Below are 27,426 nucleotides of genomic sequence, written 5' to 3' on the forward strand. Positions count from 1 at the left end.
AAACTGAGGCTCAATGGAGAGATATCGGAAAAGCTCCTTTGAGGGGAGGTCTCAGCAAACTGAGACCCAATGGAATCATATCGGTCCCTTCCCTTCAATGGATTCCTTGGAGATGTGCGTGTGTGTGAAGGCAAAGTTCATGCTGGAACACAATGGGAACTTTCAGAAAGACAGCCAGCAGGCTACTAACACAGATCTTGAGATTAACAATCATTACCTCTTTAGAAATTTACCAATAAAAACTACACGTTGGCTCAATTGGGGTTCAGTCCCTGAGACTGCTCCCTTGGGCCATGCTTGCACTCTATTCCTGGCTACTGTCTTTTCTTAACCCTGCGCCGCCCTTCTCCTTCCCCACAACCCACGTTATGCTGGATGCGACATTTAATATCACTAAATAAAGGAATGCAAATTAAGACTGTGATAAGCAATCACTAAACTCACTAAAACAGCTAAAATAAAAAAATCATGAAAATACAAAATGCTGGCAAAGATGTGATGAAAATAGATCTCTCATATGTGTCTGGTAGGAATGAAAAATTGTAGTGCCACTCTGGAGAATACATTGGCTATTTCTTAAAATACTAAATGTATACTTAACATATGTCTAGAAACTGCAGTCCAGAGCATTTATCCCAGAGAAATGAACGTCTGCATCCATACTAAAACCTATATATATATAAATGTTTATAGCAACTTTATAGTAATAGCCAAAAACTAGAAATGGCCATAATTTTCTAAATGGGTGAATGATTAAGTAAATGGTAGTATATTCATAGCATGAAATAACTCAACAAGCAAAAAGGAAGAAAATATTGATAGTATATACAAAATCTTGAATGGATCTCAAGGGTATTTTTACTAAGTACAAATGCCAATACCAAAAGGTCACATACTGTATGATTTCAATTAGATAACATTTTGAAATGATGAAACTTTAGAGATAGAAAACAATGGCTGATGCTTGTTAGAGATGGTGTGTATGGGGGTTGGTGTGAGTGTAAAGAAGTAAAATGAGGACATCTTTGTAGTGATGAAATATAGCCCCGTAATTTGATCACAATGGTGGTTTCATGATTCTAAACATGTGATGAAAGAAAACTATACAAACACATGGTATCAATTTCTTGGTTTTGATATTAACTATAATTATATAAGGTGTAATCATAGGGGGAAACTGGATGAAATACAAAAGACCCTTCAGTTTCACAACTTCCTGAGAATATATCGTTAGTTTAAAATTAACATTAAAAAAGTATGATGCCCAGAAGTGGAACTGCTAGGTCATGAGATAGTTCTATTATTAATTTTTTGAGGAAACTCCATACTGTTTTCCATAGTGGCTGCACCAAATTTGCAATCTCACCAAGAGTGCACGAGGGTTTCCTTTTATCCAATCTTCCACAACACTTGTCGTTTGTTGATTTATTGATGATAAATCAGATGTGAGGTGATATCTCATTGTGGTTTTTATTTGCCTTTTCTCTGATGATTAGTGACATTGAGCATCTTTTCATATGTCTATTGACCATCTGTATGTCCTCTTTGGAGAAATGGCTATTCAGGTTCTCTGCCCGTTTTTTAATTGGATTTTTTTTTTTTTTGGTGTTCAGTTGTATGAGTTATTTATAAATTTTGGATATTAACCCCTTATCAGATGTATCACTGGTGAATATCTTCTCCCATTCAGTAGGTTGTCTATTTGTCTTATTGATAGTTTCCTCTGCTTTGCAAAGAACTTTTTAGTATGATGTAGTCCGATTTGTTTATTTTTTCTTTTCTTTCCCTTTCCCAAGGAGATATATCAGAAAAACATTACGAAGAGCAACGTCAGAGAATTTACTGCCTGTGTTTTCTTCTAGGAGTTTTATGATTTCAGATCTTACATTTACTTCTTTCTTTGTTGCAAAATGATCACAACAGTAAGTTTAGCTCATCACCACACACAGTTAAAAATTTTTTTTTCTTGTGATGAGAACTTTTAAGATCTTCTCTTAGCTGTACATTACACCCTCATGACATTTATTTTACAGCTGGAAGCCTGTACCTTTTGGCCATTCCTCCATCTCACCCACTAAATGGTAGTCATTTTTACTACAGCATGACGAGTATTCTGTCACTAGAAATATAAAGGCACCGGAAGGACTGCTTATCAGAACCGGAGGACTACTTATCCAGTAGTGGAGTGTGAAGTAATGCAGAGCTTTAGATACATAGTTGTCCTTTAAAGTTCATTTGATTTGGACAGTTGGCTCTATCAGATTGTTAGTTGAAGTGCTATACAGAGGTACTTTCAAGACCCTCCATTCCATATTGATCACTTCCCCTAATCCCCTTTCTCTATGTGTGTTCTGGAAATGCCACTAACTCAGCGACAGCAACAGGAGACAAACCTGGAAAACCTTTTCACTCAGGTCAATTTATTGACCAACTTTCAATACCCTTCAGTTGACCAGAGACATCCCTTCCCGTGAGGAGGTGCAGACTACACTCTCCAATCCACAGCTGTAAGTCTGTCACATCCTCAGTTATAGGGGAGGCTGCTCCGCGAGGTGTCCACAGAATCACAGAAATCCAGTATTGAAAAACCTGAAAAACCGCAGTGCCTTCATTTAATCTGTGAGAGGTGAAGTATTTCCCCAGACCTACAGCACTAAGTCATGGTGCAATAAGGACCAGATTAAAGGTCTCCTAACTTACAATCACCTTCCCTCCACCCTCTCAACTCCTAACACTCACTCATACATTTGTCAGAACAGCTCTGTCTTCAAGTGAGAGAGATGAACGCTCCTAAAAGGCTCGAACTTGTGTGCACATCACTGACCAGCGCAGAGCTGGCTCACAACAGGAGCTCAATGTTTCAGATACAACTGGATTAAAGCACCAAATTAAAACAATCCCTTTAATGCAGGAAATTCTAAGTTTCAGAAGAGGACCTTCACACTGAATCTCTGCCCAGCAACTGATGATGCTATTTATCTCTGGTGCTGATTGGTTCTCCAACACTGAGGTTACTCAATTCAGGAACAGAGAAATGAGTGCCTTGGTTTCTATTATTTGGGCTGAGGCTGGAGGAAGGCCATAGTCCCCTCTGACTGAGACTCGCCTGTTCCCTGTGCCCTGTCCTCTCCGTTCTCCAGCATGGTGTGCCTGTGGTTCCCCGGCGGCTCCTGGACAGCAGCTCTAACTGTGATACTGATGGGGCTGAGCCCTCCCATGGCCTGGGCCAGGGACACGCCACGTAAGTGCACACCTTGGGGGGTGAGCTATTGTGTAGTGGGGGAAGCAAGGGAGTTAACTTTGTCACTGTGTCCAGGCCATATCCCTTAGAAAATTGTGACATTTTCTTCACTGACCACATATATTTATCATATGGATCCCGAGTTCGGTCCACAACCAATGGAGCCTGGATGCTTGTCCTCTACGAGAGCTGTGTTAGGGCCTGTGTGTGTGAGTGTGTGTGTGTGTGTGTGTGTGTATGTCAACTCTCTTCCAATAAAACCTCTCTAGCCTTGCATCCCATTCCCTTGGGACCTTGAGAAGATTTAGAAATGATGATATCAATTTATTCCCCATCCAATGATTCCCTTTATTATGTTGAGTTATGTCAGCAAAAGGGAAAGTTTCTCTGAAAATTTGGTGGGAAGTCAAAAGGAATTAGAAGGGCCTCTCCTCGAAGATCCTGTGCTGTGGCCTCAGCAGGACCTGTGACGTTGGTGCCTCTCCCTAACATGTGGGGATGGATCAAGCGGTCTCCCCAATGATCTTTCCTTTCTCCCTGAACCCCAATGTTTATACAGCCTGTATCCCTTATAAGGGAGGCTCTCGGACAGAAGGTGGGGTGAGTGCCCTCTGTTCCTCCATAGAAAGCGCCCGGCAGTGGAAGCAGAGACCCCTATGACGGGGGCTGAGCCTGTCGATGAGGGGCATCTGGGGGGGTGTTCTCTGAAGCCTTGAAGAACTCCAGGCACCTTCTGAAAGCCTGGCCAGGTTCACGTTCATTATGCATCTATTGAACCTTTCTATACTATCAGTTTCTCGTACATCTCCCCATTCTCTGGCCTAAGCTCACAAGAAGGGATTAATAAGATAAGTTATATGAAATTGTATTTTCAAAAGCCAAAAATAGTCAAATAGAAGCAATTTCATATGGTTCAAACTCCACACCCTGAGCAAGAGTACAGAGAGAATGTGAAGTTTTCTTACGTCCCACAGGCTGAAAGCCAGTAAGCAAGTCAAAGTAAGTCATTGGCCGTCTGGGGTCTTGGCCCCAAATTCCATAGTTCACTTGTCCTGTCCTCTGTTTCCTTAATTACCATGCTTGGTTACTTCTGCTTCCAGCTCCTCCCTATTCTTTCCCCAGCTATGTCATCACTATTCCTGAGAACCTCCAAAGTTTGCACAGCTCTCAGCACTATACCAGGTATATTGGATGAGATGAAACTTAATGAAATTTTCTCTCTTTCTTAAAATTACCATTTCCTTACCTGGGATGTTTCTTCTAACTAGTAGGAAGAGAAGAGGAAGTTTTTCTATATTTCTTACAGGAAAAGGAAAGGATACAAAGTGTCAGCAGAATAAAGACTGTTGGGGCTTGCGCCCCTTCTCGCTTTCCAGGATCCCCACAATGATCAAGTCCCAGCACCCCATGTTTGCTCACTTGGACCACAGGTACCCATTTGAGCAACAATTCTGTACTGGGTTGTTGTAGGCTCAGAGAATTCTATTTGAATAAGAGAAAAAAGTCCCCTATCATGGAACTTACCTAAAGTTGAGGAACAAAGTACAATAAATATTAAACAAAGAAAAAAATTTCAGAGAGTAATATGTGCTCTGAAAAAAAAAAAATCAGGATTATGGGACAGAGAGAATTGGATTCACCTGACTTCAGTTCAAGTGGCTGGGGAGCTCTGCCTGAGAAAGTGACATTTAGAGACATTTGAGACATGAATGATGAGAAGCCAGCCATGTGAAGACCTAAGTAAGGGACAAGTGTTCCAGAGAGAGGGACTAGGGGAAAGGGCAAAGTGTGGAAGATGTGTGCTCTGTTTACGGGACAGGAAGCCTGAGGTGGCTGAAGGGGAGCGAGCCCTGTCTTCACTCCCGCGTTTCCACAACTCGGAATGCCCCACAGAAGCCTCCCTGTCAGTGCTCAGGATATACAGTGGTATCTCGGTTTTCGAACATAATCCGTTCCGGAAGACCATTTGAGTCCTGAAACATTTGAAAACCGAGGCATGGTTTCCCCATAGAAAGTAAGGCAAAAGGGATTAATCCGTTCCAGACCTTTAAAATCAACCCCCAAAACTGCAAATTTAGCATGAATTTTACTATCTAATGACACCATAGATCCATAAAATTTACTGCGTTCATAAACCAAAATGTTCATCAACGGAGACATTCGAAAATCGAGGTACCACTGTATATATTTTATGTCAGCAGCCTCTGCCTTATTTAGATTTTTAGCTGATAAGCAGTTTGATATGATTTTTTCTCATAATGACATGATAGTTTCCAAAGTCTTCATCTGCTAGGCATTTGAAAAGATGAATATAGCCTAAACTCTGTGCCAAACATTTGTTCAAGTTGATTTATTAATTGTTAGCTCCATAATAAACATTAGCAGCTGACCTCCTTCAGAAAGCCGTGGATTTGTATATATCTGTAAACCTCAGTAAGAACAGAGTTTAAAAATTATTTATACCCGCTCTTCATGGGACAAGAAATTCCTTGGTTCTAAAATTTCAACACAGCTGTCATACTGGGGGAAATGAAAACCCAGAACGTGTTACAAGAAACTCACGAGAGCTGTATGTGGAACAATTGTACAGGGACAGTCACGTTTTACAAGTTTCTCACAGCCCAGCTCGCCTGCACTGAACGTAAGCCACTGACACAGGCGGTTACTGAACCACCTAGAAAATATCTGTCTGGTTTTTCATGTTTCCTTCTTTGAACATAATGCACACGTAAAATGCTTACCCCTTTCAGGTATCCTGGATTTGGGCTTTTTCCAGTCACTGCCCACTGTGTTTTGGGGGAGCCTGCAGCGTGAGCACACTCAGGAACAGTCATCTTTTGGTTGGGATCAGAATAGCTTTCGTACTCTCTTGTTAGACACTGTGGATGGTTTCTTAGGGTCTAGTCCCAGTGCTGAGCTATTTTTCCAGCAAAATACATTTGTTCAGGACCAAGGTTTTTATCAGGTACAATATTGGCCAATTTTTCAGTGTGATTCTCAGCTGCTTCATAATTACCAGCAGCTTTTTCAACCACAGATTTTTCAGATGGTTTTAAGTCACAATTTGTGACCACCACAAGCGTTTTTCAATAACATGTATCCATCTTTTTCAGTAATTCTACATTCTATTCTATTGATAAAGTCAGATGCTCCCATTTATTTATCTCACTTTTCAACCACAGAATTTTTTTTTATCTCTTTCTGAAATCTTCTTAGTTCAATTAAACATAAACTGCAGAAGCACATGTGGCCATTTGACCGATAACAGCTCTGAGACCTGTCTGACTCTCTTTACCTCATCAGGTCAGATTTACCATGTGAGTTTGGCACCCCAGATTGGAGTTTCTCCGATTTCTGGATTTGGAAATTCAAATAGGGGATTGTGGGCCCGTACTGAATCACGGTTGTAGTCTCCTTATAACTCATTAGTCCCTCCCCTCTTACCCTCTGGTAACCACTAAACTATTGTCTGTATCTGTAAGTTTTGTTTCTTCATTTGGTAGATGAGGGTAAAGGGGATCAAACATACGGTGATGGAAGGAGAACTGACTCTGGGTGGTGAACACACAATGTGATATATAGATGATGTATTTCAGAATGGTACACCTGAAATCTATGTAACTTTGCTAACAATTGTTGCCCCAATAAACTTTAATGAAAAAAAAAAGACGAAAAAAAAACCTCATCAGTAGTTTCCTGTTGCATTTAGTATAAAGTCACACCCTAACGTCACCCACAGGCTTTGCAGCACCAGCTCCACCTGACTTCTCCAGCCTAACCTCTCACCCCTTCCTCTCACTGCCTGTGCTTCAGGGAACGGGTTGCTTCCGGTTTCTGGAGGAAGTCCATCAGTTCTTCCAGGCTTTTGCACGTGGTATTACCTTTACCAGAAATGTGCCTCCCTTCTCCACACACACACACACACACACACACACACACACACACACACACACACACACGATTCTCCAGCTCACACCAACCTAACCTTTCATGTCACATCTGAAATGTCACTCAGAGACCCCTCCTCTGGCACCCTAATATAATTTAGACCGGCCAATTAATTTTTCTTCTGGAACGCCACACTTTTCCTCTGACATTTCTCCCTCCCGTGTGAATTCTGTGTGGTGGGTTTTGTTCCTCACTTGCACTGGATGTTAAGCTCCAGGAGTAGAGAGACGTCGGGTCCCCGCGCAGCACGGGCCTGTCACCAGGTCGCAGTAAGGATATGTTTATGGAACAAAGCAGGCGGTGCACGTGTAAGGAGCAGCCGTGGGATGGGAAGCGGGGCGGTGTGTGTAGTGTGGAGGCTTCTAGAAGGAGGTGGCGCAGGAGGCGGTGAAGGGACGCACCCCTGCCCCGCTCCCCCGTGGGCGCCTGCAGCCCAGCACGGAGCCCAGTGGATCCCAGAGCCCCGGGTCCCAGGGGTTTTCTCAGCCCCGCCGGCCCCTCCCCCCCTCCCGCACCGCGGGCGGATTGAAGATGAACCGGTGGATGGCGGGGTGGGGGCGCCCGCGGGGCCATCAAAGGGGGCGTCCTCGTGTCCCCACCCGACCTGGGCGCCCCGCTTGGGGGGACGTCGCCGTCAGTGTGTAACCAGTGTGACCGGATCCTTCCTGTCCCCACAGCACATTTCTTGAAGCAGTTTAAGCCAGAGTGTCATTTCACCAACGGGACGCAGCGGGTGTGGTACGTGCAGAGACATATCTACAACGGGGAGGAGGTCGTGCGCTTCGACAGCGACGTGGGGGAGTTCCGCGCGGTGACCGAGCTGGGGCGGCCGGACGCCGAGTACTGGAACAGCCAGAAGGACGTCCTGGAGCAGTACCGGGGGTCGGTGGACAGGTTCTGCAGACACAACTACGAGGTGTCTGATAACTTCTTGGTGCATCGGCGAGGTGAGCGCGGCGGGGTGAGCGCGGCGGGGGCGGCGTGTGTGTGTGTGTGTGTGTGTGTGTGTGTGTGTGTGTGTGTGTGGTCAGTGGGGTGAGTGTGTAGGACTGTGAACCTGCACAAGTTCTGAGGGGACATGTGAGGGCGTGATGTCCGGGACACAGTGTGTGATTTTTGTCCTTGTGTGTTTGTGAGGTGAGAGTGTGTGAGGGGTGGGTGTGTGCTGAGGTGGGACAGAGAGTGTGTGTGGTGGTGGGGGGTGGCCTGGGGTGTGAGGACCCGGGGGGAGAGTGGGGGTGTGAGGACCCGAGGGAGAGTGGGGGTGTGAGGACCCGGGGGAGAGTGGGGGTGTGAGGACCCGGGGGAGGGTGGGGGGTGTGAGGACCCCGGGGAGAGTGGGGGTGTGAGGACCCGGGGGAGAATGGGGGTGTGAGGACCCGCGGGGGAGAGTGGGGCTGTACTGGAGGGAGGCTTCAGGGGACCACGGTGGCCACTGTGGACAGGTGACATGGGGGAGAGCCGCAGTGCGGGGACAGGAGGTGGAGGAAGCATTGATGGGGGGTCAGAGGTGAGGGAAGGGAAATTTACGGAGGTGTCTGTGGTCGGGTGGAGGTTTAGGGGAGCAGAGATGAGGAATGTGAGGGGGGAATGTGAGGCCGTGAGTCACCGTCTGTCTTGGCTACTGGGCTCCTTAATTCTGAAACCATTCGAATAAGGGTGCTGTGTTTGTGCATAAACATTTCATTGAGAAAAAGTGTTAGACTAATTTTTGAGGAGTGGGGAGAACCTCTGAGCCACCTCTGAACTTTCTTTAGTTCTAAATTTCCTGTTTTTTTCCTTAGTATATGCATTTTTACATAGTTGAAATGATTATGAAACCAGCTTTTCGAATTATAATTTTGTTACTTGTACCGATAGTACTATTTATATAATGCTAGTAGTTCTTAAGTAGTTACATATTATTTTCTTATACAGTTGTAACAATTTACCTCACATTGCCTTTAGTTAGATCTTGTTTCAATATTGCCACTCAGTTGAAAATTAACAGAGTTTTGTTTTTAATTCATATTTCTTTGATTTCTAAAGTTCTTAAACATTTCCCACATAGTTTTGGCTAATTGTTGTTATTGCTTTATGAATTATCTATTGTCTATTATCTCTGACGTCCTCCTGTTTTTCTAGCAATTTTATGGGTTTCCTGTGCAGTATGATTACCACTCTGCTGATATTTGATCCACCATTTTCTCCAGTTTGTGGTTTATATTTTGATTTGGTTCATTATTTTCCATGCTATGAATTTAAACATTTTTATTTAATGAAATATACTGCAATCTTGTTAGCAATGATTGACTATTAATCTAAATGTATCATTTTGTGGTACTGTAAAAATGTTTTTCCCCAGGTTTATCCATCTTTTTTATTTATTTTTTAAATTACTTTCAGGTGTACGCAACAATGTTCTAGTTAGACATTTATCATTTATGTCCCTCAAACTGTGTTAACCCCCCGCCCCCGTCCACTACACCTCTGACATCACACACAGCCATTACATTTCTACTGTCTCTATTCCTAATGCTGTACTCCGCTTCTAGTAACTATATACAAAATATATATATAAACTTGTAGTTGACATTCATTATTGTTCAGCTTCAGCTTCAGGTGTACAGTGCAGTGATCAGGCATCTACATCATCCCTGAGGTGGTCTCCCTAATGAGACAGTGTCCATCGGATACCATACAAAATCTTTACAACATTATTGATTACATTCCCCAAACTGACTTTCATATCCCATGGCAATCTTGTGGTTACTGATTGTTTTCTAATCCCCTCACCTTCCCCCTTATCCCCACCCCCCTCCCATCTAGCAACCTTCAGTTTTTCCTCTATGTCTCTGAGACTGTTTCTAATCAGTTCATTCATTTATTCTTTTCTTTAGGTTCCGCATATAAGTGAGAGCATATGGTATTTGTCTTTCTCTGTCTGACTTATCTCACTTAACATAATGTTCTCTAGGTCCATCCATATTGTCGCAAATGGTAAGATTTCATTCTTGTTTATGGCTGTGTAATACTCCATTGTATATATCCATCTTTTTTATTAAAACAAATTGTATTTACTGAGGCTGGTAGTGTCAGGGATTGTCTAGGACACTAAGCACACACATTAATGAGTTCCAGGCTCTGCCCTGAACTCAAATGTTAGCTGAAAATGACAGACAATTGTAAAATGATAACAATTCCAATAATACGTCTGCTTGTTTGCAAAGAAGAGAGAGGAATCAGCTGAGTGTAAATATAAGAACTTTTTAAATGTCATATTTTGCTCCTTTCCCTCTCCTCCAGGACTCAGGCTTTTCTGGCACTCAGCTCACAGAGAATCACCCGTGTCCTTCCTGCTTCCCAGGGTAGAACATTTCTAGGTGTTCTCAGGTGTGAGTGTGGCGTTCCCAGGATGTCATGCTCTAGCTCACCATCTACCCGCAGCTGTCCCCCAGTTTATCCACACGCTTTGCCTCATATTTTCTCTCCCAGTAAACAAGGATAATAAATAGCTAACATATATTGAAGGCTAAATTCCAGTTATTGCTTCACATATTTGGGGTGCATTGATCCTCACATAACCCTAAGAGGTAAGTTAGTGTTATCCCCCTTTATAGGTGAGAAAGCTGAGGGAGAAAGGAATGTAAAAATCCTCCCAGGATCAGCCAGTAAGAGGCAGAGCCTACTTCTGGACCAGGCAGCCCTGCTCCCAAAATCACTTTGAATGAATGCATTATGTGCCTTGCAAAGATTTGTAAACACTTCAATTCAACAATGAATAACTACTTCACACTAGGAACAACATACCCACAAATGTCCTCAGCATCTCTCAAATCTAATGGCCCGTGCTGTAAGGACTAGACCCAAGGCTCATGCTGACTCCTGGGGCCACATGGCCCGCTGTGAGGGAGGCCTGCCCGAGACCTGATCTGGGACTGGAGCCTGGAGGCCGGACGGCAGCCACCCAAGCAGACGTCCTCTGTCTTCCTCACGTACTCCCCACCTTTTCTCTCCTAGCTGAGCCTACAGTGACTGTGTATCCTGCAAAGACCCAGCGCCTGCAGCACCACAACCTCCTGGTCTGCTCCGTGAATGGTTTCTATCCAGGCAACATTGAAGTCCGCTGGTGGCGGAATGGCCAGGAAGAGGAGGCTGGGATCGTCTCCACGGGCCTGATCCGTAATGGAGACTGGACCTTCCAGACGCTGGTGATGCTGGAAACCGTTCCTCAGCGTGGAGAGGTCTACACCTGCCAAGTGCAGCACCCAAGCCTGACGAGCCCCATCACAGTGGAATGGAGTGAGAAGATTTCTGACCTCACAAGTGCCTCGCCCACCATGAGGGGACTTTCTTATCCCTGGGTGTCAGGGTGCTCCTCTCCCCGCCCCATGTTTTCATTGGCTCACGTTCCCCTGTCCTTCAGCACAGGTCACGGGGGAGCCCAGTGATAGTTTCTATAAATACTGTAGCTCCTGGGGAGGCCCAGGTCATGGGGGGGGGGAGCCCAGTGATAGTTTCTATAAATACTGTAGCTCCTGGGGAGGCCTGATGCCTGGCAGGCAGAGAGGACGTGGCCCCTACTGAGTCTTCTCATGATGTCGCAGCTCATGGTTCTCCCTTGGCCCTGGACACCAGTCCCTGCCTCGGGCTGGGCTGGCACTTCTGCTCTGTTGCTCTGAGTTGTTCACTGTGACCTGAGAAGAGGCGCGTTCTCTACAACGTGGGGACCTTCCTGACACAAGGGGCGTCCAGAGTCCGCGCTGCCTTCTATGAGCTCTGTCACTCTAGACAAGCGACTCAACCTCCCTGAATCCCGGGCTCCTCGTCCGTCAGATGCTACAGTAGTGACCTATGTCAAGGATGTGATGTTTCAGTGAATTCAGTGTCTGGTCTTTGTAGCTGCTCAGTGATTTTTAAATCTCTCTTCCAGAAATGGCCAATTATTCCAGTTCTTCCAGGGCAGCCTTCTTCCCCATTCTCAAAGCTCCCAATCTCAGAGTCTCAATGAGAGAACTTGGATTTGGGGGGAAAAATCACTAAAAGGAGCTTCTTGTCTCAGGGGCACAGCCTGAATCTGCACAGAGCAAGATGCTGAGTGGTGTCGGGGGCTTCGTGCTGGGTCTGCTCTTCCTCGGGGCGGGGCTGTTCGTCTACTTCAGGAATCAGAAAGGTAAGGAACCTGTTGGCGGCTGAGACTCCCCAGCGGCTTTATGGGGGAGGAAATAGGACTTTGCTCGAGTTAGTTCTCTGTATATTGGAGGCCTTGTATGAGGACTTTCTTTCCCCAATTGACCTCAGATTCCCGGAAATCCAGAAATCAACAGCCCGTGGTTGGTATATTGAAGTATAAGAGGTGAAGGCCTGTAGAGATGAGAAAATGGTTGACATGCATGGAGCACTTGGCTCAAGATACTGGGGCAAATGAAGGAAGAGCCGTTAGGCTGATGAATTACACGGGATCTGGGCTTGGCACAGAAACTCCATGGGCTCAGACTCTCAGTTTCTGCTCTCGTCTCTATTCTGGTATCAGGCAACGTGGGTTGTGATGTTAGACATATTTTAGGAGGGGTTTCTGGGGCTGGGAACATTGTGTTTGGGGACAGATTTACCTTTATATCTTTTAAGTATATATCCTTCCTTCTCTTTCTCAGGACACTCTGGTCTTCAACCAACAGGTAATGCTGTTTAATCGTCTTTTAGAGACATAATCAGTTTCCCAAGAATAGAAGGTAGAGGTGGCAGACAGGAGACAGAAATAATGGGAAGCCTTTGGACCTGACTTCTGGTCAGGCCGTTTACACTAAAGCTTCTCTCCACTTAGTAAAAGGCTCAGGGAGACCTAGGATTTTCCCCTCCTTACTGCAGTGTTACAATACGAGGCCCTGAGAGAGGGGGAAGGGAGCTGCTTGTAGAGTTAGGTCTGGAAAGGACACTGACCTCTGTCTGCAGGACTCCTGAGCTGAAGTGAAGGAGGGCACACTCAGAGAAGAGCCTTCTGGCCCAGCTTCTTCGCAGCATGAAAAGGTTTCCTGCTTGACTCTGATTCCACGAAGAGAGAGCTTCCTCAGGATCTGGTTTGCTCCTGGTTCAGTGACTCTGCAGAACACGTGTCCCCTCTCAGCTCCCTCAATCCCCACCCACGACCTGGAAGTCCCCAGTACTGATTGCAATACCTTCTCCTCATTCATTCCTGGTCCCCTTTGTATTCAGCCTCACTGTCCCCTGTGCATCCGATCTCACCTTCCGCGCACATTACTTTACAGCATTTTTCTTAAATAAAAATGGAGTGAAAATCACCTGCTTCATACAGCTTTAAGGACAAGAAGTACAAAGAAAAAGAGGGAGGATTTCATCACAATTCAATAATGGTTTTCATTTGCATTCCTGAATTTTGGTCACAGGTGACATGGAAGTTTTCTTTGCTTCCCTGTTTTTTCTTGGCTTTTGGCCTTCTGTAACTAGGCATGTTGAGTTGAACTAGGAATAAGCCCTTAATGACCCCATATCATGGTGGCCTCCGTCTTTGCATTCTCGAAGCCAAACACACAGGTCCATTCGCCCCATGAGATAAGAAATGCAGGTAACTTGTAAGGATGTGACGCCTTCAAATTTTTATAATCACATTCATTTGTCTCCGTTCCTGATTTTTTAAAAAGTGTATACCTGAGTACTTCTTGAACACCCTTTTGTTAGATTAAGGGTGGGTTTCAACCTTTCAATCTTTTTTCTGTTTCTCAGATGAAAATTAGTAATTAGGTGTTCTGTATGCTTCTTGGATTTGAGGATCCAGTTCTTTCCATAGGTTTGGGAAATTCTTTTTCTCCCCCACTTTCTTTCGCCTCCCCCCCACTCCAGTTCAAGCCGTTGTTTCTCAGTCTAGTTGTGTAGGACACAGCTCCCTGGCCCATGCTGGTATTATGAGCCTTGTGCTCCCCCCAGTTGAGGCAGTTGGTCGCCAGTCCATGGTCGGCCGCTCACAGCAGCTCATGCCAACTTCCAGCTGCTCAGGGCAGCCCATCTCCAGGGAGAGCCGTTGTTCACAATCTTAGTTGTAGAGGGCGCAGCTCACTGGCCCATGTGGGAATCAAACCGGTGACCTTGGCGTTATGAGCACCGCACTCCAACCGCCTGAGCCACCGGGTCGGCCCAGGAAATTCTTGTTGACTCTTTGAATGGGATCATTGTTCCCTTCTCCCTCTCTTCTCCTTCTGGTATATCCATTATTCTTTTTTTTAACAAAATTAATTTTTGTATTAGTTTCAGGTGTACAAAACAATGTAATAGTTAGATATTTGTATCCCTCACAAAGTGATAACCTCCCTCCCCCAATCTACCAACCCTCTGATATCACATACAGCCGTTACATTTCCACTATCTCTGTTCCAAATTCTGTACTCCACTTCTTGTGACCATATATATAAAATTATAGTTGACATTCATTATTGTTCAGCTTCAGCTTCAGGTGTACAGTGCAGTGACCAGGCATCTACACAATCCCTGAAGTGGTCTCCCTAATAAGACAAGTGTCCATTGGATACCCCTACAAAATTTTTACATTATTAAGTATATTCCCCAAGCTGACTTTGGTATCCCTGTGGCAATCTTGTGGTTACTGACTGCTTTCTAATCCCCTTACCTTCCCCCTTATCCCCAACCTCCCTTTCATCTAGCAACCCACAGTTTTTCCTCTATATCTCTGAGGCTGTTTCTGATTAGTTCATTCATTTATTCTTTTCTTAGATTCCACATATAAGTGAGATCATATGGTATGTGTCTTTCTCTGTCTGACTTATTTTACTTAGCATAGTGTTCTCTAGGTGTGGGGAGCCATAATTTCTTGTTATTCTGAAGCCTTGCAGACTGGCTCAGTTTATGATTAATTTGTCTCAGCTCCTAAGGCATTATCTCTGCCTGCATCTGGAGGGTGCTTACAAGTTGCTGAGGAATGTGGTGGGAACGGCCAGTTTCTCGGACATAGATCACTGATGGCTATCAGGATAATTGATAGGCTCTGTCATGGGATAATTGCTTTGGGGAGCTTTTAGTGATTTGTAGTGTCTATCTTAAAGTTAAAAATTTACGTTCAATGATGTAATGCATTTCTGTAACTGCTAAGCTGCATGTACTCAGATGGTATAAATTGGTGAAGGAAAGTAAACTCGGTGCTTCAGCATCACTGGAGTCCGATCAATCGCATCATTACATGTGTGAGTGTCTTTTTTCATTCCCACTCCCCCATTCAGGAACTGTTCGATTTGTGGCGGCTGGCCCGTCACATCTAGGTCCATCCATATTATTTATTACAAATGGTAAGATTTCCTTCTTCTTTATGGCTGCGTAATACTCCATTGTATAAATGTACCACAGTTTCTTTTTTTTCTCTTTTTTAAAATTTTTTTAAAATTAGTTTCAGGTGCACAAGACAAAGTAATACTTAGACGTTTATCATTTATATCCCTCACACTGTGGACCCCCCTCCCCCCATCCACTATCTCTCTGGCATCACACCAAGCCATCCCATTTCCACTGTTTCCACTCCCGATGCTGTACTCCGCCTCTTGTAAGTGTATACATACATATATATATACTTACATATATATAATATTATAGTTGGCATTCATTATTGTTCAACTTCAGGTGTACAGTGCAGTGATCAGGCATCTACATCTTCCCTGAGGTGGTCTCCCAAATGGGACACGTGTCCATCAGATACCCTACAAAATCTTTACAACATTATTGATTACGTTCTCCAGATTAATTTTCCAAACCCTGTGGCCATCTTGTGGTTACTGACTGTTTTCTAATCCCCTCACCTTCCCCTTTACCCCCACCCCCCGCCCATCTAGCAACCCTCAGTTTTTTCTCTTTGTCTCCAAAACTGTTTCTGATTAGTTCATTCACTTATTCTTTTCTTTAGATTCCGCATATAAGTGAGATCATATGGTACTTATCTTTCTCTGTCTGACTTATTTCACTTAACATAATGTTCTCTAGGTCCATCCATGTTGTTGCAAATGGTAAGATTTCTTTCTTCTTTATGGCTGCGTAATATTCCAACGTATAAATGTACCACAGTTTCTTAATCCCTCCTGGTCTTCAATGTTTCTGTAGAAAAGTCACTTGATAGTCTTATGGGAGTTCCCTTGTATGTAACCCTCTGTCTTTCTCTTGCTGCTTTTAGGATTCTCTCTTTGTCTTTAACATTTGCCATTTTAACTATAATGCGTCTTGGTGTGGGCCTGTTTGGGTTTATCCTGGTTGGAACTCTGCACTTCCTGGGCTTGTATGTCGGTTTCCTTCACCAGGTTAGGGAAGTGTTCGGTCATTATTACTTCAAATATGTTCTGGATCCCTTGCTCCCTCTCTTCACCTTCTGGTATTCCTATGATGCGCATGTTGTTGCACTTGATGTTATCCCAGAGGTCTCTTAAACCATTTTCATTGTTTTTTTCTTTTTTTCTTTTTGTTGTTCCTCTTGGGTGATCTCTGCTCACTTGCTTCTAAGTCGCTGATTCGATCCTCTGCCTCATTTCACCTGCTGGTAATTCCTTCAAGTGAGTTCTTTATTTCAGTAATTGTATTCTTTTGTTCTAACTGGTTGTTCATTATGATTTCTCTATCCTTCTTTATGTCGTCACTAAGCTTCTTAAACATTCTTATCATCAGTGTTCTGAACTCTGTCTCTGATAGGTTGGTTACCTCTGTTTCATTTTGTTCCAATTCTGGAGGTTTCTTCTGTTCTTTTATTTGGGACATGTTTCTTTGTTTCCCCATTCTGGCTGACTCTCTGTGTTTGCTTCGATGGATTAGGTAGATCCCCTAGGGTTCTTGGTTTTTGCTTGGTTATCTTATGTAATATGTTTCCTTTATATTTGACTTGTACCATTTCCCTATTCTCATGTGCGTGTGCTCCAAAGGTGACCCTTGTGTTGTGTATATTGTCCTGTTAATGTTGAGCTTTAATTACTTTTGGCTTGTCAGTAGATGGGATTGACTCCTAGGCTGACTAGTTGTGAGACTTGGCTCTGCCCAGAATGGATGATCTGCTGTGTGAGGGTTGACCACTCAAATGAGGCTTGGCCCCTAATGGGCTCTTGTGCCTGTAGAGAATTCCCTCTGGGTGTGTCATTTGTAGGTCAAACCAGGTAATACTCTGGTTTGGTCTGGAGTTGGTGTCTGGGTGTGTTGAATCTTGTGCCTCTTGGGCTGGGCCCTGGTGTAGGGCAATTTCAGAACAAAGCAAATCACCAAGCACAACAACAACAACAACAGAGAAAAAATCAAACACACTCACATGTAAAAACAACTGATAGCCCACACTCAACACAGGCAAAAATATCAAAAATACAAAAAAAAAAAAAAGTAGTGCCAGTCTTGGCTTAAGCCCACCAAGTATTCTCTAGGTTGTCCTCTGCTGTTCCAAAGCGTCCTCTCCATCTTGCGTAGGCAGAGCCGGCCACCTAGTACCCAGAGTGACCCTGGCACTGCAGTTCTAGATGAGTGGCCCCACTCATGGGGTCTGGATGGTAGTTTTTACAAAGTCAGTGCAGTTTCTGCTCTTGCCTGCACATACGCGCACTGAGAGTAACACAACCAGCCCGGTGCCAGGGTGTCCTGAGTCTTTGGGCACTTCTTCTGTGTGTGTGTGTGTGTGTGTGTGTGTGTAGGGCGGGAGATTTCTGAGCTTCTGAAAGCCCAGAGGTGCATCTGCCACCTGCTGCTGACCCCAGGTGTGTCTCCGCAGTTGTAATTGCCCTGCCCTAGGCAGGCCAGAAAAGGTGAGGGCTGGGGATGGAGGGGTCTTCTCTCTCCCAGCCTAGCAGTGTCACACTCTTCCCAGCCTCTTCCCTGGTTCAGAGCTGCAAGCCAGGTCTTTCCAGATCTTGAGCGCTATGGCTCCTCTGTAATCTGACACTTCTCCTCAGTTCTGGGACCAGCTTGCGTCTCTGGAAGGGTGGGGGTAAGATTGGGAGAGTCGGGGGAAGGGCCCAGGTATGGTATTTACTTCCTTTGAACAACCTAGGGCGCAGCTGGAGATCTCAGCTGGGTTACTGCCTCAAATGCTGGATATGCGGCTCTCTCGGCAGGAGAGATCAGCTGTGGGAGGCAGGGAGAGAGCCCACCTCCTGGCTCTTGTTGTTTCTGTTCTGTCCTGGGGCCCCATGTGTTTCCACAGCTGTGGCTGCAGGCCATGTCTTCACTCTGCTCCCTTCCCTCTTCTCCTGCTCGCCCAGTTTGCCCACCTTCAACTAATCCTCCTATGAGTCTCTTAGCTGTTCTGTGTGATGAGCAGAGAGTCCTTTGATGGGTTATAGATGTTCAATTTGTGGTAAGTTCTGGAGGAGAACTCAAGAAGACCGCCTCGCTGTTGCCATTCCTATGACCCCATTATTCTTATATTGCTCTTTCTGATGGAGTCACATAGTTCTTGTAGATTTCTTCATTTCTTTTTATTTTCAAGTCTCTTCCATGTGTGTCATCCAGATTTCTATCTTCAATATTCTAATTCTTTCTTCCATCTGGTCAGCTTTATTTTCTAAGCTCGCTATTTCATTCTTCATCTCTTTTACTGAGTTCTTCACCTTCACAATTTCTATTTGGTTCTTTTTTAAAATTTCAATTTCTTCAATAAAGTATTAATTTAGTTTGTTGATTTTTATTTCTGAATCCATTGAGCTGCCTATGTGAGTTTTCTTGCATGTTGTTTTTTTCAGAGCTGCAATCTTGAATTCTTTGTCATTTAAGTCACATATTTCCGTGTCTTTAAGTTTATCTTCTGGAGAGTTTTCATTTTGTTTCTGAGCTGCCTTGTCACCTTGGTAATGCAGAGTAATTGATGGATTATTTCTCTTTCTGGGCATATATGGGAATTAATTTTGCAGCAGGGTGATATGAAGAGGTCTTCCTTTTGTTTTACTGTAGGTAGCACTGGAGTGTTTTATTTTCTCTTGCATTACTCTGGCTGGCTTTTTAGATCTCTGCTGTGTGATAGGAGATACCTTGTATTCACTGAGGAGGTAGGTGGCTCTGCTGTAGCCAGGTCACCTTGGTCTCAGGGCACCAATCCCATGGGAGAATGTGGCCGGTGATGGGGTTCTGAGTCCCTGAAATCCCAGTGCTGCCTCTGCAGCCAACGCAGTTCTGTACTGCCTGAGCTGCCCCAGGTACCCCTGCTGGGATCAGGTGGGAAGGGTTGGGGCAGGGTAGGCTGGGAGAGGTAGCTGGTGTGTTTGTGGCTTTGTTCTCCTCCCAGTAAAGCTAGACCTTAGCTGCCTCACCTCTGTATCTCTACCCTTGTCACTGGGAGTAATCGCAGGGTGCATCTGCCTCTCAGGAACTGTCTCTCCATTTCTCACAGCTGTAAACATTCTGTTTTGTAACTAGAACCTTACTGCTACAGTTTATTCTGGGATCTGCTACCTGCTCTGGGAGGGTGGGAGGAGGCAGCCAGGCTCTGTGGCTTTATTTTCTGCCTGGCCATGGTAGCTGGTAGAACACAACGGTCGCATTTCTTTATTTGGTCTCTGCCCCAAAGTCTATGCCCTGAGCACTGGGTTCAGCCATATTTTATGTTGATCACTCAGGCCGGCATGCTTAGGACCACAATGAGTGCACCTGAGCCTGAGTCTTCCTCTCTCCCAGACCTCCTCAGGGCTGCATCCATGGCACCCATCTCTGCTCTTCTTCCTTGCCTCCTCCCCTGTTTGCCTTGACTTGCCCACCTTCAGATGTTGCGTTGCGTGGTTATCTCAGACCTGTTTGTGTATTGTGCAGGGAATCCTTTGTTGAATTACAGCTGTCTAACTTATTGTAACTTCAAGGGGAGAGACCAAGCGGACCCCTCACACCACCATGCTTCTGACATAATTTCCCTTAGCTTTTGTTTGGCTTTATTTCTTCTTCATTTCTGAAGGACAGAATTGCCAGATAAAATATTTTTGGTTGGCAGTTTTTCTTTCTTTCAGAACTTTGACTATATCATCCTAGTCTCTCCTGGCCTGCAAAGTTCCTGCACAAAAATCCTCTGATATCCTCATGGGTGGGGACGGGGGCGGGGGGAGTTCCCTCATATGTGAAGAGTTTCTTTTCTCTTACTGCTTTCAAAGTTCTCTTTGTTTTTGATTTTAGACAGTTGTATTATGATGTGGCTGGGAGCAGATCTCTTTGAGTTGAATCTATTTGGGGAGTTATAAGCGTCCCGTACTTGGATGTCATCAGCTTTTCTCAGATTTGGGCAGTTTTCAGCTATTATTTCTTTCATGTAATCTTTCTGTCACTTTTTCTCTCTCATCTCCTTCTGGGACTTCCATAATGTATAAATTATTTTGCTGAAAATTATCATTCCCATAATCTTCTTTCCACTTTCACATTCTTTTTTATTTATTCTCCTCTTACTGTATAATTTCAAATGACTCATCTTCAAGTTTATAGATTCTTTCTTCTGCTTGATTCATTGTGTTGTTGATGTTCTCTATTGTATAAAAAAATTTCATTCTTTGTATTCCTCAGGTCTAGAATCATTTTTTTCTAAATGATTTCTCTTTGTTTAGCTTCTTGTTTTGTTTTCTTGATTTCATGGAGTTGTCTGTCTGTGTTATCTTGTAATTTGCTGAGCTTCCATAAGACAATTATTATTTTAAAAGTTTCAGGGTTGACATACAATATTATATTAGTTTCAGGTGTGTAACGTAGTGATTAGATATTTATATAACTTACAAAGTGATCACCCCAATAAGTCTAGTACCCATCTGACACCGTACATATTAATTATAATATTATTGACTCTTCCCTATGTTGTACTTTACATCCCTGTGACTGTTTTTATAACTGGCAATTTGTGCATCTTAAGCCTTTCTCATTTTTCACCCATCACACAACCCAATCACTAAAACATTCACAAGGAGAAATTTCCTTGTCTTACACTATTTTTTAATTATGGCAAATTACTGTTTTGATAGCATCATTAATAACCTAAGCACATAATGAATAATGAAGAGAAGTGAATATTAAGTCCTTCAAAGTTAGATATGACAGTTCTTTCAAAGAAACATATGTAATCACACAACAACAATAAAGGAGAGAGGAAAACCCATTGGATGGGTGGGGGCAGAAGGAGTAGAACATGGAAGAATAGTTTATACAGATCTTTTCCAAGCAGAAACACAAACATTTTTAGTGGTTTTGGTCATAAGCCATTGACTATGGTTGCTAATGTTATCCTGCTTAGGAGGAAAGCAACAATACTTTTATATTTATATCACTGATAGTCTAGTCTTAAGTAAGTTAGAGGTTGGGGCGGCTGGATGGCTCAGTTGGTTAGAGCGCAAGCTCTGAACAACAGGGTTGCTGGTTCAATTCCCACATGGGCCAGTGAGCTGCACCCTCTACAACTAGATTGAAGACAACGAGCTGCCGCTGAGCTTCCAGAGGGGTGGCCGGATGGCTCTGTTGGTTAGAGCACGAGCTCTCAACAAGGTTGAGGTTTCAATTCCTGCATGGGTTGGTGGGCTGCGCCCCCTACAACTAAAGATTGAAAACGGCAACTGGACTTGAGGTTGAGCTGTGCCCTCCACAACTAGATTGAAGGACAACAACTTGGAGCTGATGGGCCCTGGAGAAACACACTGTTCCCCAATATAAAAATTTTAAAAAGGAGAAATATTTACTAAAAAAAAATTAGTAAGTTAGAGGTTTTCGGAGGGAGATAAACCTATTTCATTCACCCTACTCTCTCAGCTTCTAAAGGAATTGTAACCTTTTAAGATCTGTTAAAAACTATTTTTAAAATTTGCCTTTTTAAATATATTCCCTCTGTTCTAAATGCCTTCTATTTTCTCTTCTCTTTTTCTTTTTCTCTTCCCCTGGAGTCATTACTGGTATATTTCATAGTTTTTGATAATCACTCAACTTAACCAGTCCCAGGATATCACCTTTCTAATCTTCCCTCTTTCAGTTATCAGAACTCACTCAATTTAGGAATCATCAGTGAGCTATGATTTTTGTTGAGTAAGTACATTAGCTCATGCCGTACCTAGATAGAGTTAGAAATAGTGTAAAAAATGTTTCCCACATTATTTAGGATATCTGGGAGAATACTAGAACTGAGAAACAGAGAAGGAATTTACCGGTGGGTATGGAATACTGCTACAAAAGAAGCCGACACAACAAGTTAGATTGCTTTTCAATTTAAGGATTTAGTTCTTACTCCTGGTATTTGCAGAGACACATCAGAAATGAGACCTGTAAAGGGAACAAAACCCTCCATTTTTTCCAGGAGCAGTAAAACATGAGATCAATTTCCCTTTCCTGTCAGGTTCACAATTGTGTTGGGTCTCTATATGTGGCAGTGTGGAAGGACCATTGTAGAGCTTTATTTCCTTTCTTGGTCCACAGCATTGAAACATTAGAGTGAATTTTTTGTTTTAATGCAATATATATTTTTTTCTTTATTTGTCCTCACATTTTTTTTTTTTTTTTTTTTTTTTTGCTTTCTAATATGGACTGATTTCCATTGCTGATAAGCATTTAAACATTTACTAAGGGTGTTTTCCTTTTTGTTGTTTTAGTTAATCGGGGGGTTTGTTTTTCCTATAACACCATTAACAGCTTGATGATGAGCAAAAATGAGAGGTATAGGTAGTATTAAGTTTCTTCAGTGTTTGCAATGATGGTGCCCTCTAGGAACTATGACAGGACAATAAAATTGTAGTTTAGGGGAAAAATAATATGAGAAAATAGTTATGATTTTACTACAGATTTTTGTAAAATAAAAACACAAGGATGACTTGGCCACAGGCTCTTGAATGTAGTTATAGAGATGTTCTTCGGAAGGAAGCCCCAGCCCTCTGTGTCTGTGTCTGTGTCTGTGGAGCTATAGCCCTGTTCAAAGCAGAGTTTTAGGAGAAGGCAGAAGTGTTTTTCATCATCTTTTTTTCCCCTCTCAGCCCTATAAGAAATGGAAACCTATCAGAGACTCTTAATATCTCTCCTTTTGAAAAATCTGCTGTGTTGAACTTGATGTATCCTCTTTTCTTCCTAATTCCTTTTCTCCTTTGAGTCCCCCCATTAAACTCAGGTGGTAAGTCTTTAGCTTCTCCCACAACTTACTAGGAGCAGTTCTAGAAGATTACTTTCTTATGTTTTACTCTTAGGGAGGTGAGTTCTCTGTTTTCAGAATTAATCAAGACTTACTTTTGCATAGTCAGAAGTGAAAATAGTGAATGCAAAAAATATTCCCAGTTCTCTTGGGAGATGTATTTGGAGATATTGGAACTGAGAATTAAAGAGCTTACGAGTGGGTACTGAAGGGTCCGTGGAAGGAAAACCCAAAATAATAGGTTAATTTCTGGTTGAACAACCTAGTTCATTTAAAGTGTTTGCCATAGCTTCTGATACATGACTTTTAGGGAGAACCAGCCCTCCAGGTCACTAAGCTATACGGTACTGTGATGGAGAATTGAGAAGGACTCTGGATGGTGTCACATAACCTCCATGGGGTCAGCCAACAAAAGTGGTGTGGAATGAGGCCCTTCCACTGAGTCTCTTCCCCCCTCAGTCTCGAAGTGAAACTCTTTGGGGGATTTAAGTACCCTTTTCCTCTAGTTTCCTTTATCTGTGTTGCCTCTTCCCTTTCCTCCATTTGTTCTTCCTGTCAATCATGTCCTTTAATAAACATTATCCAGCACTTACTTGGACAGTGAGTGAAGAGTGAAAGGGATAAATGGGAGCATCATCTTTTTCAATATTAGAAATTATATTTTCCTTCAGTAACTGGAAAGTGCAAATAAGTATATGTATGTTTATTACTAGGTCTTGCTAAAGTAGAAAGATAAGTAAATATAGTACGCCATGCTTAGGAACATGGAATATGGTCTCAATACTCTTCTTAGCAAGAGGGAAGCTCCATCCCTGCAATGTCTGTGTGTGGTGCCTCAGTCCTATTCCATACAGCACGTCAGGAAGAGGAAATGGAGGGAAACGTGTTCCGTCTTCTCCTTTCTCTTACTCTCCACTGAATTTGGAAACCTGTTAAAAACTTTATTTAAATTTGCTGCCTTGAATTTTATCAATTCTCTTTAACTTTTTCATTTATTTACTTCTTTTCCCTCCCATCTTCCCCTGCTACTGTAAATTCTGGTGTTAAATTTATTAGTTTCAGCTAATGACTCATTTTAACAAGTCACAGGAGATCAATTCTCTACCCCTTAGAGAATGTCCCTCCTTTCAGAATTCATCAGTAAATGAAGGAGTTGGAGGGTGGGGAAGGCAATAAATCTCAAGGTCCAAGAGAGCTAGAAGTACAAGCGGTGAGTACAGAAGAATGGGTGGGATATGTGTGGACAATGGAACTGAGAAACAATTAACTTACCAGAGCACACGGATGACATGGGAGAGAAAACGAGAACAAAGACCAAAATTATAAGTTACATAGTCTCTTGGGTCAAGAATCTTCTAGGATAGTGTCAGGAATGAGACGGTTAGGCAGACCTACCCCTTTATCTTTCTCAGTCATAGTATGATTGTGCAATGGACTTGATGTTTGTGTCTCCCCCCAATTCATATGTTGAACCCTAATCTCCAATGTGATGGTATTTGGAAGGTGGGGCCTTTGGGAGGTAATTAGGCCACGACGGTGGAGTCCTCATGAACGGCATTGTGCCCTTATAAAAGGGACCCCAGAGAGCTCTCTCACCCTCTTTTTGTATGCAACAAGGAGACAGCAGCATCTAACCTGAAGAGGGTGCTCACCAAAACCTGAGCATGCTGGCACCCTGATATCAGACTTACAGCCATAAGAATTGGGAGAAATAAATTTCTGTTGTTTGTAAGCCACCCAGTTTTTTGTTATACTTTATTATGGAAGCCTAAAATAATACATTTAGTATGTGAGAGCAGGATTCCTTTCTTTGTTCTCATGTCGCCATCATGTGTTGGAAAGGAGGTCCATTTTTAATCCTGTATTCTTTTACTCAATCCACAGGGCTGAAGTGCTTCAGAAACAATGTAACATATCCTTTCTCTGCTGTCTCTCATTTGTCTTTCTCCTTGTCCCCTTTCCTCTATTTTCTTATTGTTATTTCTGTCTGTATGTTTTCTTTTGCTGTTGTTAGTACCATCTGATTTCCTGTTGTTGATAAGCCATTTAAACATTGACTGTCTCAGATATAGACATTTATTCTTTCTGTTAATTTGGGAAGTTGCCTTTTACACAATGTCATTAACCACGTGTTGACAAGGAGATAAAAGGTGAAATATGAAATGAAAATTATTGTGTTAGAAATGATGGTTCTCTCAGGAACTTTTAAGAAAAATAATAATATAATAGTTAAGGAGAAAAAGAAATTCTCTCTGTTTTTACATATTCTTCTAAAGTCAAAACACAAATAAATCTTGCAGGATGTCTTGGTTGGAGTTTTTGAATAATTTCTAATGACAGATTACTCTCAGTTCTACCACATGCGTTTGCCTGGGCTGCTATAGTCCTATTTGGAGTAAAGCTTAGAGAACAGGGGAGAGAGGAAAGCCTGTTCCACATTTTATTTTCTCTGCTGCAATGGGAAATTGAAATCATCAAGATTAACCTGTTTTTCATGCATCACCTTTGTTTTCCAACTCCTCCATTTTTCCCCTTTCCTATTGCAAGTTTCTTGCTTCTCATAAATTCTGGTGAAATATTTGTTAGTTTCTACTGATAATCCCTTCTAATCAGTCCAAAGACCTTCTGTTTATTCTTTTGGATAAGTGACTAGCTCTCCTTTTAGAAAACGTCAATAAACTTAGAGAATGTTGGGTTAACACACCAGTCACAAGGTAAAAGTGAAAATAATCATATAGGAAAAGTTTCCCAGAACTTTCAGAATGTCTTTGGGTAGTGGAACTAACAAATACGAAGACAATATACAGTGGATATTAAAGATACTGAGAAAGAGAAGCCAGAACAATATATTTAAAATTTCCCCCTAAGAACATAATTCCTATTCTACATAGTCTTTGAAGGGAAGCATTAAAAGTGAGATTTTTTTAAGAGTACCAAGCCCTTCTATTTGTTTGGATGTGATATAATGAGGGATTAGCATCCCTTTGGTATGAATCACGTCCTCCCATTGTGGGTTGTGGGAGGCCCATTCAATATGCAGCATTGATATCCTTCAGTAGATTGGTTTGCTGTGACATCATTTTAATTAAAAACATCATTTTCTCTCTGCTTTTCTTCCTGTGTACCAGCTCACTTATTTTTTTATTTTCTCTATCTTTTTTGTTTGTTTTTAGAACATTTTTAGGACTTATCAGGGCTCTAGAAATACTTAGCTGAAATTAACCAAAGAAATAATTTATATTACATTTTCTGGATTAGTTACCAAATCACTATTTAGACTATACATTATTTTCTTAAGAAATAACAAACCCTGTTAGTTATATTGAAATGTGTAATGGGTTCAGTATTCCTACTTTCAGAATGGCTTTTGTGTTTTGGATTTTATGAACCCACAATTTGGTAGGTCTTCAGGAACATGAGGAGATGGAGCCCATTCTAGTTTTTTTTCACTTCTTTCCTCAGCCCAGAATTGAAAGCTTTCAGTAGATTGGTATTTACATATTTAACAAGTCCTTCCTTTCCTTTTTTTGCTCTGTTACATCTGTCTCTCTTATTTCATTTTCTGCTACTTCCGCATTCCTATTTTAATCACTGAACACTGTTTTTCATATGAATACCGTTTTTTGGTGGTAAACAAATTACTTTATCACCATATTTCCCATTGATATTTATTTTTCTTGTAATCATAAGAGTTAATTTTTTTCAAAAGTGATACTAATCCCACAGCAGGAGAAAGGAAGATCCATGAGATCTCATCTTCTGCGTAAGTGATAATACTAGTCTCTTACATTGTTCAAGGCCACGTTATTTTTACACTAAGACAACAGAAAGAAAAATTATTAGTAGTTACTACAAACTTTTTTAAAGTTAAAAATTTCATTTTAATCTGTTTTATTCTTATACATGGTATATCTTTAGTGTTGATAATCTTCCTTCCTGGGATCAGTGGCCTGGATCCCAGGGCCACCAAATCCTCTATGACACGGATGGGGAGTGTTAGTTTTAGTCCAGCTGGAACTTAAGAGGGCTGGGAGCGAGACTACCACTCTTCCCCAACAACTGCCTTTTCCCCTTTCACCATCTAAATATATATTTTTTAACCCCGAAAGGATTGTAACAGTTCTCTTACTTTAGACCAAAATTTTCTAAATTCATCAAT

The 27,426-nt window shown here is 42.6% G+C and overlaps 1 protein-coding gene across 2 annotated transcripts; it reads left to right on the forward strand.

Annotated features, from left to right (window-relative positions):
• Window positions 1-3,021: 3,021 nt before the first annotated feature.
• Window positions 3,022-13,467, forward strand: LOC117020172 (DLA class II histocompatibility antigen, DR-1 beta chain). Of its 2 annotated transcripts, XM_033102433.1 has the most exons (6): window positions 3,022-3,241; window positions 7,867-8,136; window positions 11,189-11,470; window positions 12,231-12,341; window positions 12,823-12,846; window positions 13,121-13,467. In XM_033102433.1, exons 1-6 carry the CDS (start codon window positions 3,142-3,144, stop codon window positions 13,132-13,134), a joined length of 801 nt encoding a protein of 266 aa, XP_032958324.1. In that variant the 5' UTR covers window positions 3,022-3,141; the 3' UTR covers window positions 13,135-13,467. The 2 variants fall into 2 exon arrangements, with proteins under 2 accessions (XP_032958324.1, XP_032958325.1); XM_033102434.1 differs by lacking the exon at window positions 12,823-12,846.
• The last annotated feature ends 13,959 nt before the right edge of the window (window positions 13,468-27,426 follow it).

This window comes from Rhinolophus ferrumequinum, chromosome 3, assembly GCF_004115265.2.
Source record: "Rhinolophus ferrumequinum isolate MPI-CBG mRhiFer1 chromosome 3, mRhiFer1_v1.p, whole genome shotgun sequence".
NCBI lineage: Eukaryota > Metazoa > Chordata > Mammalia > Chiroptera > Rhinolophidae > Rhinolophus > Rhinolophus ferrumequinum.

Excerpts from the sequence above, each read along its gene's own strand:
- LOC117020172 (XM_033102433.1), top strand. The coding sequence starts at position 3,142 with ATGGTGTGCCTGTGGTTCCCCGGCGGCTCCTGGACAGCAGCTCTAACT. Across the intron at positions 3,242-7,866 it reads CTGGGCCAGGGACACGCCAC|CACATTTCTTGAAGCAGTTT; the intron begins GTAAGTGCACAC and ends CTGTCCCCACAG. Across the intron at positions 11,471-12,230 it reads CCCCATCACAGTGGAATGGA|GGGCACAGCCTGAATCTGCA; the intron begins GTGAGAAGATTT and ends TTCTTGTCTCAG.